A 16621-nucleotide genomic window follows, 5' to 3' on the forward strand; every position below is an offset into this window, starting at 1 on the left:
CAGTGGAGGCCAGCATAGTAGAACACATAGAAGTACAGTCTCAGCCTGGGGAGGGACCCTCGAGGCCATCTTTTCTCAGCCCTGACTGACGCCTGACTCTTCTCTGTGACCTTACTCTTAAACCTCTAGTGACAAGGAACTCACTGTTTTCAAATGAAACCTTTCCACAGCTCGACAGCAGAATGATTAGAGGACCTCCCAAATATTGAGCTGAAATGTGCCTGCCTATCATTTCCACTGGCCGATCTTAGTTCTTTTCTGTTCCCTTGACCCAAGCAAGTCATATAACTTTTCTGTGCCTCAGCATCTTCATCTATAAAATGGGGATAATACCTGTCCGGCATACCATATCTTGTGGTATTTTGTGTTATCATTATCTAATTGGGTTTAAGCGCTAAACTCCATGAGGGCAGGAACCCTCTCATCTAAATTTGGTTTCTCTACCATCATGTAGCCCAGTGCTTTAAATATAAGAGATGCTTAATAAATGTTAGATGAATAAATGAATGACCGAGTCCTGAGCTTCCATTCTTCAGTCTTGTGACAAATGTTGGAGCAGCTGGTTCTATGTGCTCCCTAAGTCCACTCTTTCTTCCTTTACCCAGTAGCCCTAGTCAACCACTCCTCCTTTTGTGAAGATATAGGACCCTTGATAAGAAAGAGATTAACTGGAGCTAATCTTGCCTAGGGTTTTCTTTTCTCTTTTTCTTATACTTGACTTATAGTTACCACTGCTGCTGAGTTAGAGACCTCGTCTATAGTTCTCTTATGCTAACATCAGTTCGAGGCTCCCTTCTTTCCCCTAGTGACAGAAGTTCAAAAATGCAGGATTGGGGGTTAACAGACCCTGGGGATCTTACCTTAAAATAGCCCCTTAATCTACTCATAGAAGTTATTGGCCTATTTAGATAATCATACACTAGTTCTGTGAGGTCTTTTTTTGTTTGTTTTGTTTGCTAAGGCAATTAGGGTTAAGTGACTTGCCCAGGGTCACACAGCTAGTAAGTGTCAAGTGTCTGAGGTCAAATTTGAACTCAGATCCTCCTGACTCCAAGGGGAGCTCCATCCACTTTGACACTTAGCTGCCCTCTGGGGGGGTCTTTATAAAGCAAACAGAGGTAGAAGGGTGCCACAACGTTCCAGCTATATTAGAAAAGATTTTGGGTTGGTTGGTTGTTTTCAGAATTATCTAGATCTTTACCTAAATTATCCAAATAATTGTTACAACCCTTTAGTCACTGTGATGCCAGAATTACTGTGTAAATTAAAAACACACATGAAGTGTGAAGAAGTTGATGAGGTTCAGGAGTTAGGTTGCCCAGAAAGAATTCAAGAGCAGATATGCTGCTAGCCAAGAGAGCTTTACTGGCACAAAAAGCAGTGGGCTAGTCCTTAGGGGCACCAGCAGCTTGGAGAAGGACAAGGGCTTGCTTTTATACACAAATCTTGAGCACTCAGCCAGGAGTAGGGTATGCTTCTGCATAGGAAGTTAACCACAGGAAAGGGAAAGCAGATGTGTTGGATACTTTTAACCACAGGGAAGGGGAGGCAAGAAAAGAGAAGCAGGTGTGTCTTGTTAACACGTAGCCACTCCCCCCGCCTTGTTACTGGGCAGATTTAAACTTAGGCAAGGTTCTCATTGTTGCTGGGCAGAAGTTGGCCTCATTACAGTGAAAATATTGGAAAGCAGTAGCCTTTTTTTCCAATACCTTACATATAGCAGGCACTTAACACATGTCTTTTGGATACATAATAGGATACGTTAAGGAATACATAAAAGAATTTTGTTGTCTCACTATGAACCAACATTGTAAGAGCAAGGGGTGGGGGAACCTAATGCAATTTTAGGCCATATTTATAAAACCATAGTATCCTCAATGAAGTAATAGGTTCACAGGTTATGCAACACCTGAAGTATTCTGTTAATTCCAGGGTTTCAAATTTTAGAAGTGTCATTCGTTGACAAACAGGAGTATGTCCAGAGGATGGTGACCAGGAAGGTGATGGGTCTGGAATCTATATTATATGAAGCATTGTTGAAGGAACTTAAGAGATACTTAATCTAGAGAAAGCTTGGAAGAAGGCAGGCATGTAGCTGTCTTCAAATATTTGAAGAGATGTCATGTTGCAGAGGGATTTGAGGTCTTCTCTGGTTTCATAGGGCAGCACTAAGATGATATATTTCAGCTCATATGAAGAACTTTCCCTTCCAGATTATTTAACAGTGGAAAGTGTTGACTTGTAAGATAGTGAGATCCACATCAGTGGAGGTGTTCAAGCAGAAGCTGATTTATCTGCCAGAGAGGCTGTGTAGAGGGCATTCCTGTGCTGACCTGTGCTGATTTAATTGACTTCTAACCTTTCCAACTCTTAAGATTCTGTGATTCCATCTTTCACACATAGAATTTTGATTAATAAGAATGGGAAGTAAATCATAATGGTCTCTTATGTCTGGCCTCCAGAAAAATTCCTCTTATCCACATCAGAAATTTTAAAAACTGTTCTTTCACTGAGATTTATTTAACCCTAAAGAGTGGTCAACAGGCCTCCTTTCCCATAAAAGGCAGTCTTTTGATATGCCCTCCCCCACCCCCATAATTGATTTTACTTTAACCAGATCTTGAAATAAAAACACCTTTTTCCGCTGATGTGACTAGAGATAAGCTTTCCTGCTGCAATTCTGTAAAATCTTAAATAGGTAGGCGTTCTGCAGGCTCCCTGGCCCAGACCTTTTGACATTGGGGAACAGGTTAATTTTGTGATTCACATTGATCATTTTGAATTGTGGCCCAGAAGCCTGACTCCTCCTTCCAAATCCAGCTCTGAAAATAAAGGCTTCCATCTGCTTCCCAAGAGGGTAATTTACTATGAATCCAGTACACCTACCTATCTGGGGTGGACTGTGGGCTCCGTCAATTTTAAATACACGAAGGATGAAAGAGTACAGGAAAGCAGTAAGGTCTTTTTGCTGTTCACTAGCAATCCCAGCAAATGAATAATGTTGCAGAGTACCTCGATGCTCCAGCTGTTGCACTTAGTGTAAAAATGCATTGTCCTTGATAACTGGGGAAACAGTCAGAGCCAAGTGATCTAATTTATTGCTATGCTGCCTTTCTGAGCTGTGCCCTCCTCTAGGCTGTCAGCCTGGCCTTGCAGAGTCTGGGCATTCTGGAGCCTTCCCATCCCAGCCCCCAACCCCTCCTGTTTATTTACTTTGGGGATAGCAAGCCTTCAGAAGTCAAATTTCCTTCCTCACAGCCCATCCCCCAGCTGGGCTATAAGGTTTCAGAAAGAGAGAAGGGACCAGTTAGTGGCACTTAGAACATGCAGATTTGAGTGGGTTGATTCCTGTCAAGTAGCTTCCTACTACATCTTCCTATAGCTTCCAACTTTGTCCTCCTGTGACTTATTTTTGTTTTAGGCATTATTCTAGGTAAGTTAATAGACTCACAGAAGTGTTAACAGCTTGAAAACCGCTACTAGGCTTATTTAATAAAGAAAAATGCTGATTTGCAATAGAGAAATGGAGCCACAAGTGAATTACACTGTCATCTTTAAATGACTAGGAATCAAAAAATATTATTCATTTTATCACCATAATGCATTTTGTGCCTGTAACTTAATAGAAATATTTCCATTTCTTTTAGTCATCCTTCTATTCCTTAAGAGAACTAGTCTGTAATTTAACATTTTCATTTAAGTATCACTTCCTCCCTTTTTTTAAACTGTTCTGTGGCTAGAATTAACAAAGCCATTGCTAAATTGATTGTTCTGGTCAATAAGGGTTCCATGTTTGTATGAATGGATAGGTTTGGGGGAAAGGAGATGAGTGAGTTTAAAGGTTTGAGCATTCCCCCCACCCCCTGCTGTTATTACTGCAAGTCCTAACTTGAAAAGAAATGACCAAGCACATTAGAAACTCATAACATCTAACCTAGTGCTATGCATGAAATAGGTGCTTAAGAAATACTTCTTCAATGGAATATGCATGTTATTTTTCACTTGAAGGGAAAGAATCTCACAGGTGGTTGTATTCAGTATTATCTTGAAGAAATTGTTCCCTTAGCACAAGAAAGCGCGTGACTGGAAATTAGAATGCCATCACTGGAGAGCCCTGAAAGCAGACCTAGTCTAGTCCCCTCTACTTTAAAGATGAGGAAACTGAGACCCAAACAAGTTAAGTGATGAGTTCAGGGATGCCCAAATTTATGGTGGAGCTAGGAGCAGAACCCAGGTTTCCTCTTCACAACTTTTTATAGAAGTTGAGTTTTCATCTTTGGTTTGGCATCTTGCAAGGTTAGAGTTTTCTCTTTTTAAAATCATTAAAGCTCTCTGCGTCTGTATTCCAGAAGTACAAATGGAAGCATATTTTAAGTCCCCTTTTCCTCCCTCCCCAAAAAATACCATGAGTGTGTTTTACTGTATAGTCTTTAGTTCTTCTCTTAGCAATTTGCTTTTTTTTCATGAGTTTCAGAACCAAGTGAGACTGAATGTGTTGCAATCTTCCCCTAGAAAAAGAGCCTCACATAAAGAATTTTGCTCTGAGTAAGCTTCTACACCTGTGTGCTATAGACAGATAAGGAGAGGCAATAATGACCTGTATACAAAGAGTTTATGAACAGGTCAAGAAACTTGAGTTCAAGTCTTAGCACAACAAATTAGCTACAAATCTTGCACAAATCTCTTTTAACTTTTTCTGGCTTATTTTCCTCATTAGGAAAACGATTCATTTTGTATAGATCATCTCTGAAGTTTCTTCCTGCTCTAAAATTGCATCGTCATGGTAGTATATTAGAAATAACAACAGACCAAGAGGAAATCTGAGTTCTAGGCTCAGCTTGGCTACTCACTGTGTGGCCTTAAACAGGTCACCTAACTTCCTTAGGTGTCAGTTTCCTCATGATAAATGAGGAGTTTACCACTGGATCATTTCTAAGGTATTTTCCAACTGTGCTACCCTATAGAATGAGTCAGTGATTCAATATCAGGAATAGGGAAGTTTCCATTTATAATACTATAATTCTAATCGCAAGGTTATTGCTTACTGTGTCTGATTTGGAAGCACAGTCTTTTAGAATATATCTGCTGTCCTCAAGATTGGCCTAAGGTTTAAAAAAATAAAAACAAGGTTCAAGATTGGAAACTCAAATGGCATGCCAGTGGCATGGCGAATGAAAATGACATTCTTTAAAAATTCTAACTATATGACTTGGTTTTATATCTTTTTTCTATTTAAGAGGAAATAACAGAAGCTTGAAAAGCAGTAAATATGTAAAGGGAAAATTTGTCAACTGATATAGGAAGATCTGACCTAGGTCACACATAAATCTCTCAGACAAGAGCTTCAGGGCAAGTCATAATTCCAGAGAGTAAAAGAGAAAATGAAAGCTATAGCTAGTGTCTTCTGTAAGTTACATAGGTGGATTCATTTTAGTTTTCTGATTGTGCCTTTGAGTAGAATGAGAAAGGACTGGTAGAGGTCTTCTTTGGCACTTTCTGTCAAAAATATCTCCATGGTGACAGAAACATAATGTGATGGTCTGTCAAAAGTTGCTTTTCATCACCAGAGGCATGTATTAAATGGTAGGAGCAACATAAGGGAAACTTTTGCATTGTTAACAATGAAATTTCCCCAAATCAGGTTACAGAAGCCTGTTATCTCACTTCCATCTAATGGTTTTAACAGTTATAACACAAACCTGGCTTTACAATCTATTTAGTGCTACTATTACCCCTACAAATAATAAGAGCAACTGGTATTTCTATAGGATTTTGAAGTTTGCAAAAAAAAATGATGTCTTTTGATATTTATAACATAATTCTCAATTGTGAGATTCTCACAGTACTCAGTAGGACCCTAGGAGAAAGGTGCCATTGTTATCTCCATTCTGCAGATGAGAGAACAGAAGCTGGGGGAAAAAAAAAAGTCATTTATCCAGGACTCTATAAACTATTAAATGTCTGAAGCAGAACTCAAACCTGAGTCTTCAGACTCTAAGACTAGCATTCTGTTTACTATAGCACCTTTGATTGTGTTTATTAGTTAGAAATATATAGTATAAAGGCTTTAAGAAAACAAAATAGAAATGATTTACTAAGCTTCTAAAGTTGGGTTTGAGCATTTTGTTTTGGAGTTTTGCTTCGAAACCTAATTATTAAAAAATGCAAACTCTTTAGGCATATAATCAACCAGCAACTATTTGGCACAATGTAACAGAAAGGACACCAGATTGGAAGTCAGGGGACCAGGATTCACATCTCTGCTCTGCTGTTTGCTTTCTGTGTAATCTTGGTACGTTGTGTCACTGCTCACCTCAGCTTGCTCCTCTATAAAATTGAGGGGGTTAGTCTCAATGACCTCTAAGGATCCACTCAGCTTTAAATCTGGAATCCTATTTGCAAGAGACTGCACTGTAAGATATACAAAGAAAGAGGAGAGGCAGTCCCCATCAATGACAGAGAAGAGGAAATATGGGTATAGTAAGACTGCAGCACAAAAATCGTGATTGTGAAGCATGAAATTGTGCCTCTCCATTTAAACACAGGTCTCTTTTTACCTCAAAATGAAGCCCTATTCCCCTGCCATTATCATTTTAAATCTTGGCCCTAACTGCTGGCAGAAGGATAAAAGTAATGCCTGGAAGAGGGAAAGGATCAGCTAATTAACAGATCAAAACACTACTAGTTCTAGAGACTGATTAGCAAAGTGTGTGATTGTGGCAATTACAGCTCTGCTCATTGTCCCAAAGTAATAGTTACAGGCAGGAAACTCTCAGCAAAGGCAAAATATATACATGGCAGAACAAGAACTACTACTAGGTAGTTATAAACACCATTTTGTATGTTGTAAGGTGTGGGTCATACGTCAACCCCAACAACATCATCCCGTTCCCTTGAACTTTGGTCTTGAAACAAAACATTGGAAAAGCAGACCAAGAGAAAAGATGGAAGTGCAGGGAGCTAACATTCGTATATTGTGTACAGTTAGACCTATTTTGAATGGGCTATAAAACTAGGAGCTTCACTTTTTCATGAACTGTGTATGAAAGTGTAGGCATTGGCTGTGAAGTTGACTTTTGTTTGGGCTTGTTTTATGGGTTCTGAGCCCACACAGTAATGTGATCTTGAAAAAGGTAAACAACAGAGAGTTTAACAGTGAAAAATATGCCTAATATAAATACAGTCAAGTGCATTGCAGTTCAGAACTTGAAAAATATGACTATAGCATTAAATTTTCTAGTGGAATTAACAGAGGAACAGAATGCAGCCTTTAAGGCAATATATTTGAGACAGAGAAAATAGATAATACATCTAACTCTATGGTCTCTGTGGCATTCATATAAAGAAAAGCACAGTAGCTTTATTTAATTGAGAAAATGAATCAATTACAATGATGTTGCATCATCAAATTCTGGTGAAATCGAAGATATAAGTCACCACGTTTGTGTAACAGTGTTAAAAAGTAATTGAGTGTCTTAAGCATTTTGAATCAATTTCAGGTACTGGCAAGGCCACCTTGATGCAAAATTTATGAAGATGATCTCAAATAATATGTTGCCATCAAAATCGTGTAATAAAACCTGGTAACAATGTCTCTTTTTAAAACCTAAAAAAAAAAAAATACAGTATAGTTAGTAGCATCAGGCTTTTTTGTTACATCTGTTTTTCCATTATTTGTGGTCCACACAGCAAGAGCTAAACTAGTACAATTTTAAGATGCCTTAAAAACTGATTATCTTCACCAAGAAAGACATGATGAACTGCTTGCTTTACTCTCTGAAATAAGTTCATGAAAATATTTTTTTCTCCTCCATTCAAATGACTTGCATACTTTGATGAGTATTTTGCATATGTTAGGATAAAACCCACATCCTTGGCTGAATATACTAGCTAAATTTTCTTCTGTAGGAGTGCAGCACTGTATTCCTTGGATATGCTCCTTCACTGATGGACATTTATTTTTTTAAAAAAAGACATCTTGTAATTGATGTCCAACAACAATATTTTTTTAGTCTTATCCAAACCTTTTGGTCAGATCTCGAGACATGAGGGTCTAGAGAAACAAGTATCTCTTATTTCAGGAGATGCTATTTATGCCTTTAGTGCTTTTTAAATGTTAGATGGAATTATAGCAAAATTTCTAGTTTGCTGTGTAAAATTCAACCAAGTGGTGATATTTTTAAGCTTTGCCTTCCTATTAAATTATAAATGTAACTATCTGTAAATGAGTACTGAAAATAATCATTTTGTTAGGAGGAAACTACTGTTGATCCAGAGCTGTGGTTAAGGCTGAAAAGATTAAAGCAGAGTGGCCTAGCAACTGCTTCAGACTTTAAACAGTGCTTTTTGGTGATTCCATCCAGAGCATTGGTGAGGATGTTTACTGGTGACCTTGATAAGTGCAGGAAAAAAATGGAAAGAAGTCTGTTTGTATATCTGTATATTATATAGTGATGGGGGGGAGGGAAGGAGAGAGAGTGAGAGTGAGAGAGAGAATGTGTGTGTAAGAAATCAAACCAATGGAAGAATACTTAGAAATTAGAAAGCAAAGCATGAACACATGCAAATTAGTTTGTTTCAAAATGGTGAGATGGTTGAGGAAGAAGCAACTAGTTTATTTGGTGATTTTATATTTGTCTTATTCTTTTTGTCTCCCATTTACCAACCCAGCTGGAGACCAGTCATCAAAGCACAGCTACAATGGGTTCATATATTCAGGCAAAGCCAAGAAATAACATAGGATACTCTAGAGCAGCCAAGAATAGGCTCCTAAAAGCATCTTTCTCAGGATCATATCTTAGTATCTGAAAATACACAGGGTTTGAGTTTTCAAAATTACTGGAGGCATATTTTGTTTTGCACTGTAGTGTTTAATGCTGTAATTACTAAGTAGATGTTTTATTAATTTGGCATAAACATTTTTAGTAATTCTTTCTAAGAAATGTAGTTTATCACTATTATAGATGAGTGAACAGTCTGCCTTCAGAATGTTGATTAGAAGCAAGCAGGAAGTCCTAGGTGGGCCAGATGAAAAGTCTTTGCTTTTTCTTTAAAAACAATGCAAAACTTATATGAATTTGATTTCCCCAGAGAACATTGCCATCCTAGAAACATGGTGGGAAAACTTTAGGAGAGGTGGATCACCTGCCCCTCTCCTGAGTTAGAAGTAGATACTTCAACCACATAATTAAAGTTTTCTTCACAAAATAGGGAGTTGTGAGCAGACACTGGCAGGAATCCAAAATTCTAATTTCTGACTATGATTTAATTTCAATTTTAAATAAATCGGTTTTTAATTTAAAAAGAGTGAGCTTCATAACATTAGCAATGATTGCAACATTAAGCCCAGTGTTCACAATCTAGCAATATAAAACATTATTTATATCTGAATCGTAAACAGCCTTTTGAAATGGATTATGGTTTTTCTCCCTATTCTAATACAACCTGGAGGGTACTAAAAAGTGTTGTGTGAAATTAACATTCTGCTGACTTTCGCCTATAAATGAGAAGCGAGCTATTAACATTTGTGTATTTTCATTATGTAAATTGTGTTAACACATGCCCACAAATTGCCACCAGCAATGCAATAATTTTCTCTCAGTGATCATAATGTGTCCAAGTGAGTCATTTTGATTATGACATGCTAATTACATATTGCCTTTTTTCAGATTCAGAAAAACCAGGGATCTTTAATGGTAAGCTTTATGAGTTCAGAAAAAAATTCACTTTTCTTTTTCCTGATGGCTGCTTCCTTTGCATGCTTGAATGCCTTGTTTTAAACTTAGCAAATTGCATTTTGAAGAAAATGCAAACCTTTAACTGCCTGTATTAGATTAGGTACCATTAGAAATAATAGAACATCCTGAGCATCAATGTTTTTATAAGAGTTTGCTGCTGTTGATTAATCTTGCTATATTTTATTGCATTAATGATTTTTTCTTTCCACTCCACTGTAAAGATATTGCATATAGGCTAATACTTTTTCCTCTCTTCTTCCCATTGCAGCCTCTCCAGCTACTGCAGTGCATTGTTGATGAGGTGAGGCACCGTCTTATGTGCTTTCACTCCTAAAGTCATTCCTAATGGTGTGGAAAGCTTATATTTTGTTTCCTAATGAAGCACAATGCCCAACATCCTCAGAGCAAGTTGTGTTATACGGCATTGAGCTGTGTTACATGAGCTGCCCCTGTCCCACATTCTCCTCTTTCAATTCTAACAGAGAATCCCTACAACAACAGACTGTCCCACACACAGATACTCATGGGGACCTGAGGCCCTAAGGACAGAACACATAGTAATTGATCCTCTCCCCAGCCAGACAGGGGATGGAGCCGGAAATTAAAGGGGTATCATTTATTTCATAACAGATATTTAAAGTCATTTGGCATGCGAAGGTCAGAGGTGAACAGCAACCATAAGTGGGATGAAATTTGTCTTCCTTTCTTTATTTACCCAAAACATATTGGGGAGCTAATTGTACATAAGCTGTAGGTCACTGGTTCACCTTTAATTTCCTAATTAGACATTTTCCCAGAATATGTGACCTTAACTTCCTTTGCTTTGAACTACCATATTTATATTTTCAATCATTATGTCTTTGATAATAGCTAGCTGTATAGTTCTTAATATCACTGTTCTTTGAGGGCACTAACCCATCTCTCAAGCAACTTTTCCCATTTGTTATTCTGATTTTAAATTTCTCATTTTGGTAAATTAGCTGTTTTGTACTATATAAGGCTCCCAATGAAGAAACACTGATATTAAAAAAAAAATCATAGTTTTTCCAGGCTAGGCTTTTCCACTAGCAATGTTTATTTTTAAAACTTTAATTTTGTAATATTTTAAATACTTCTAATTAGAGAGATGAAGCAATAAATGATTCAAATAGGAAAGTTTGAAAGAAAAAACAAATCATAATTCATAATTATTCCTCTCAATTAAACATCTGTATAACCAGTTATGAGATTTGGGAGAAAAAATAAAGATCCTCTCAGGAAAAAGACAAACACACACATATCACAATAATAGTAAGAATGGCGATCTAACATCCTTAATGACAGCATCAGTCAGTCCACATATCCCCTGCAACCCATGAAACATGTTGGTGCAAAAATGAGCACATCATCCTGAAGCCCATGGAGGCTCCATTACCCCAAATACCAGACAGACCTCCTGGATCTAGTAGCTCATCAATATCTTCTCCATTTGTATTACATTCAGGAAGCTTCCTATCCCAAGCAGTCCTCTAAATTAAATGGAGTTTCATTAATTCCTCCTTCAGTTTTGCTCAGAGATGTAGGAATCTATAGCCTCCCATGTTCAGTACCATTGCCTCATGTCTTAGGGCCTTATTCTAATGTGCCAGGCCAAAGATATTAAATCAGGCGCTATCAGCCTGTTTCTCTAATACAGATTACTTCGGAAACTTTTGGGATTTGATGAGCTAGTTTTTGTTAGTGGTGAGGAGGGCATATTTATATATAATGGTTGCATTCAAATTCCAAATTATCATAAGTGGCTAGTTTTCAACAAATTGCTGCGCATATTGAAATCACTATATGAGCCGTTGGAAGTGGAGAGGTTTGTTATGTGAATGACAGGACCACATCATCTAAGTGGTATTTTCTTTAGGTCTTTTCTTCTTTAACTTAATCAGATATGCAACCTGAGTTAGCCATTGCTGCCCCACTCACCCTAAAAAGACATGGAAATTTCTTACCACCTTCTCCACTGTCAGTTAGTTAGAAACGTCCTTCTGCTTTTGTACCTTCTCTCTAATTTATTTATCATGTAAAATTGTACATCATAGTTATCTGCTCTTCTCTTGTTCTCTAGCTGGAATTATTACCTCCACCTGACCTAATTCAATAGTCAGTATTTTAATAAGCATTTATTAAACACCCAGTACAGGCCAGGTACTGTGCTAAGTGCTAAGGACACAAATATAGTACAGTATGGAAAAAGATGGTCCCTGCCCTCAAGGAGTTTACAATCTAACTGGAATTAAAAAAAAACAACAACAGCACAAAAGCAAGCTTAAAAGACAGGGAGAGGAGTGTTTTTCCTTAAATGAAGGTTTGAAGTTCATGGCTCTACCCTCCAATCAAAGAAAGATAGTGATGAGGTGGGAGTACCAAGGTTAATGAGATCTAACTAATTAAAAACTGTCTCCCTGGTCTGAACTATGGTAGGTGCTTAATAAATGTTTGTTGAATGAGAGACTTGAGAAATAACTTGTTATTTTGACTAAAAATAAAATTAGTTTGGCTTTTGATTTAAACCCAAGTGGAAAACTCATATGGGAGCATGAGGTGGGGGGGAATGTTTTGGGGAACCCATTAAAGATGAGCTCTGTATCACAGCTTCTAAGAGAAGGGAGGACCAATGACTTATCTGAGCTTCAATATATTTTAATAATTGTGCTCCTTTTGTCCTGTGAGTTTATCAGACCTCCCAGCATTTGTAACACTTTATTTAGACTAAGCCTATTAATGGGGGCAGTTAGATGGTTCAGTGGATAGAGTGCTAGGCCTACAGATTTCGAATCTGGCCTCAGACACTTACTAGTTGTGTGACCCAGGGCAAGTCACTTAACCCCATTTACCTAGTCTCCTCATCTGTAAAATGAGCTGGGCAAGAAAATGACAGACCACTCCAGTATCTTTGCCAAAAGAACAAAAGGGGTCACAAAGAGTTAGAAACTACTGAAAAATGACTGAAAACAACAATAATAAAAGGTGAAATCCAACAGCCCAGGACCATAGAGTTAAAGCTTGAAAAGGGACTTTTCAGTTAGAGGCCACTAATTGTAAACCCCTTTATTTTATAGTGAAGAAATGATTTAGTACCCCTAGTATCTGAGTTTTAATACTTTTTCTGGGTTCATGTGTGCCTTTCCTTCCTGGGCTATATGACCAGGAGCACCTCCTGTTTAAGAATGGTTTTACTCCTTCAGCACAGGAAGTGCTCCATATTATAAAACGGTTGTCTACTACTCCTGATTGAGTGCCCCTAGGTCATGGAACATTGTGGTAATAATAGCAGGCATGACACCTAACCTGAAGATATTTACAACCTAATTCAGACAAGATAGGTGTTCAAAGTCATGTACAAAATAACATAAAGCAAAGCTTATTATAATGTATCTTGTTATTACATGGATTTGGGTATTTCTTCTCAAAATAAGAACCATGACAATACAGGATTTGTGATTTTTGTCAGTCTGAGGGGCCTCCTGTTGGGGAAATCCCTCCACCACCACAGATTCCAAACTCTCTGTGACTTTTGAAAGTTAAGTGCTAGGGAGGTATATGATGGTTAAGTAGTTTGCTCAGTCACACTGCTGATAAATATCAGGTAGAATTTAAAGCCAGATTTCCCTGACCCCAACCCCTGCATGCTGTCCAATAGGTACGCTCTGCCTCTTCCAAAAGTAGGAAAATTATTAAAAATCATAACATCATAGATTTAGACTGAGAAGGGACCTTAAAAGTCCAATCCCTCCATTTTACAGATGAGGTAACTGAGACCCAGAGAGGTTAAGTGACTTGCCCAGATAGCAAGTGTTTATGTGTTTTGAGTTGTGGTCAGTGTATTTTGTACATGATACATCTGTCCTGACTGAATTAGTTTGTAAACTCCATTAGAGCTCATGCCATACCCAATGTCACCATTCCTCCCACCCAGTGTTCATTCTTTAAAAAAAGAAATATTGAAACATTTTATTTTGACCAACAGAAGGACATCATGGCATAGTGGGCAGGGCCCTGACCTTGGAGTTAATAAGACCTGGGTTTGAATTCAACTTCAGATATTTACTTAGATCTGTGATTACAAACGCGTCTCAATTCCTCTGACCTCCAGAATACTCTCTAAGATTCAAAGTCAGAGAAAGTTCTGATCTGTCTTAGTAGACAGATTTCCCAATCCAGGGCATTCCCAGGTCCTTGACACGTAAGAGATGCTTTCCAACATCCATCCCTTTTATGAAGTACATTCCCTCCCAAAAGCAGATGATAAGTTAATAGCAGCTTTGGCATGATGGTGTTAACATGGCCATGGTCACTATTACCTCCTGGAAAAGAATACAGTCAGAAATCAGGATTTAACACAATCCACAAGATCAGCATTCCCTCTCCCCCCAGTCCAATGCTAGCATTATAAAAGGTTCATTTGTCATAATAGCACTGTATGTTTATATGCAGTAAATTTTCAGTTCGATTCAATAGACAGTATTAGGCGTCTACTTTGTGAATAGCGTGGCGGTAAGCTCCATGAGAGATAGAGTTTATAAAGATGCTGTCAGTCAGTCAACAGGCAAATGCCTATTGTGCCTATTGTGTGCCAGGCACTATGTTAAGCAATGGAGATAGAAAGAAAGACCAGTGGCAGTCCCTGCTCTCCAGAAGCTCACAGTCTAATGAGGGAGAGAACGTGTAAACAGTTGTGTCCAAAAAAGATAGAGACGGAATAAATTGGCCACAATTTCAGAGGGAAGGCAGACCGGGAAAGGCTTCTTGTAGAAGGGAGGGTTTTAGCTGAGACTTCAGGGAAGCAAGGAAGTGAAGAGGAGGAAGGAGAGCATTCTAAGCGTGGGGACAGCCAGTGAAAACACAGTCCTTTTCCTTGCAGAACTCACCATGTGAGGATAGGACATAAACACTATATGACTTTAACTATAATACAGTATAATACTTGGTAAATTCATTTGAAGTCCAAGGAGAGAAAGTATTACTGTTATATATGAAATGCTGTTATAAATATAATCATCATCATTTTAAAAATTATTGTTATCTCTCATCTTTGGGGAATGAGACATTACAAGTAGGTAAATTTTCCAGATAACTGAAAATGTAGTACACATTTTCCTGCCATAGTAAACAAAGGATACAAAATGTAATTTAACTTTTTATAACTCAGTAATCATTATAAGCATCAGTTATTATAACATGCTTTCATATAGTAATGTCAGCGACTATTCAAATGTCTAAAGCTTAGCTTTTTATTTAATTGAATCTCCCCAGCTGTTCTAGTTGGCAGTTTTTCTATCTCCCCACTTAGTGATGCCCTCAGGAACTATTGAGGTGTGTAGGGCTATCTGCCCCTATACTAAATGGCTCCAGACTGCTGTGTTGGCCTTGTTATTGTTTGCTTAATCTCTTCCCTTGTGTCTGTCTCTTTCCCACCCCCTGTCAATTCTTATCCCTGTAGGTGGGTATCTAATGCCCCAACTTTCTAATTTTCTATCCACAGTTTTCTCTCTCCCTGATTGCAGTCTAGAACATAATTGAGGGTTGCCAGGAGAATCCAGATAATGGAGTACAATATGTGAAATTGTGTCAGTAGGATATATGCCTAAGTAAGGAGTGGATGCCTCCAGCCTTTCCTGTGGAATGAAGGGCATGGCACAATCAATCATTCAAAAATATTTATTTAAGTAGCTACTATGGGCTACAGGGCATAGTGGATAGAGCACTAGACGTAGAGATAAGAAGACCTGAGTTCAAATATGGCCTCAGACACTTGATGTCTGACCCTGGGCAAGTCTCTTGACATCCCTCTGCTTCGTTTTCCTCATTTATAAAATGAGAATAATAATAGCACCTACCTCCCATGGTTGTTCTGAATATAAAATGAGAAAATATTTGTAAGACTTTCTTCGAAATTGAAAGTGCTGTATAAATGCTGTTCCAGTTGGATAATTCAGCTTATCATCCCCTCTCTCTCTCTCTCTCTCCTTCTCTCTGGGGTTTACTGGCTAGATTTCTTTCTCAAAGACTAAGCCTTGGGGCAGCTAGATGGTGCAGTGGATAGAGCACTGGCCTTGGATTCAGGAAGACCTGAGTTCAAATCTAACCTCAGACACTTGACACTTAATAGCTGTGTGATCCTCAGAGGAAAAAGACCAAGCCTTCAACCCAGTTCACTCTGGAACTCATAGATTGGTCCCTGCCCAAGCACCACTTGATGGTTATTTTTTTGGGCCCTCCTGGCTCAGAGTGAATGTAAACAGTAACTGTTTTCTCTTTTGGCCAGTAACCCTGAGGGTCTTCCCCTCCCAGTTTGATTTTTTGTTTTTTGTTTTTTAATTAAAGGGGCCATCTCTTGACTCACTTCTTAAAGAGGCTTATTCACTGAATGGGCGTTACCTCACTCAAAATGAGAACCTGAAAAGACCTTAGCCTAAAAGGGCCAGCATCTTCCATTGCATCCTGATGAATATCTGGCCACTGGACCCAGATGGCTCTGGAGGAGAAAGTGAGGCTAGTGACCTTGCACAGTCCTCCCTCACTCAAATACAAGTCAATTGTAAGTCATGTCATCATCTCCCTGGTGCCATGGTCCTCTTCAAGAACAAAGACAAATCGTAGCAGTTAATGCAAGGCACTATACCAGACACTGGGGATGGAAGTACAAAAAATGAAAACAGTCCCTGTTCACAAGGAGTTTACATTCCAATGGGGAAAACAAGAGTATATATAAAAATATAAACTGCATGGGCCTTGGAAGATTTTGCTTATTTCAGGATTCACAGCATTTCATGACGGACAGTTGATATTGTCAAGATTTTGCCAACTGTGAATTAGATATTTTGTATATGTTTGTGTGTGCCAGACACATT

General features: G+C 38.3%; 1 protein-coding gene across 3 annotated transcripts in view; it reads left to right on the forward strand.

Moving 5' to 3' along the window:
- MAP2K5 (mitogen-activated protein kinase kinase 5) overlaps positions 1-16621 on the forward strand; it is a 283567-nt gene that overhangs the window by 206618 nt on the left and 60328 nt on the right. For 2 of the 3 annotated variants that reach the window (XM_027852078.1, XM_027852076.1), the window contains 2 exons: positions 9669-9695; positions 10006-10038. In XM_027852078.1, the coding sequence (XP_027707879.1) occupies positions 9669-9695; positions 10006-10038 (60 nt within the window). The remainder of the gene's footprint in view (positions 1-9668; positions 9696-10005; positions 10039-16621) is intronic. The other variant, XM_027852077.1, reaches the window with a different exon arrangement.

This window comes from Vombatus ursinus, unplaced genomic scaffold, assembly GCF_900497805.2.
Source record: "Vombatus ursinus unplaced genomic scaffold, bare-nosed wombat genome assembly UNPS02009205.1, whole genome shotgun sequence".
Taxonomy (NCBI): domain Eukaryota; kingdom Metazoa; phylum Chordata; class Mammalia; order Diprotodontia; family Vombatidae; genus Vombatus; species Vombatus ursinus.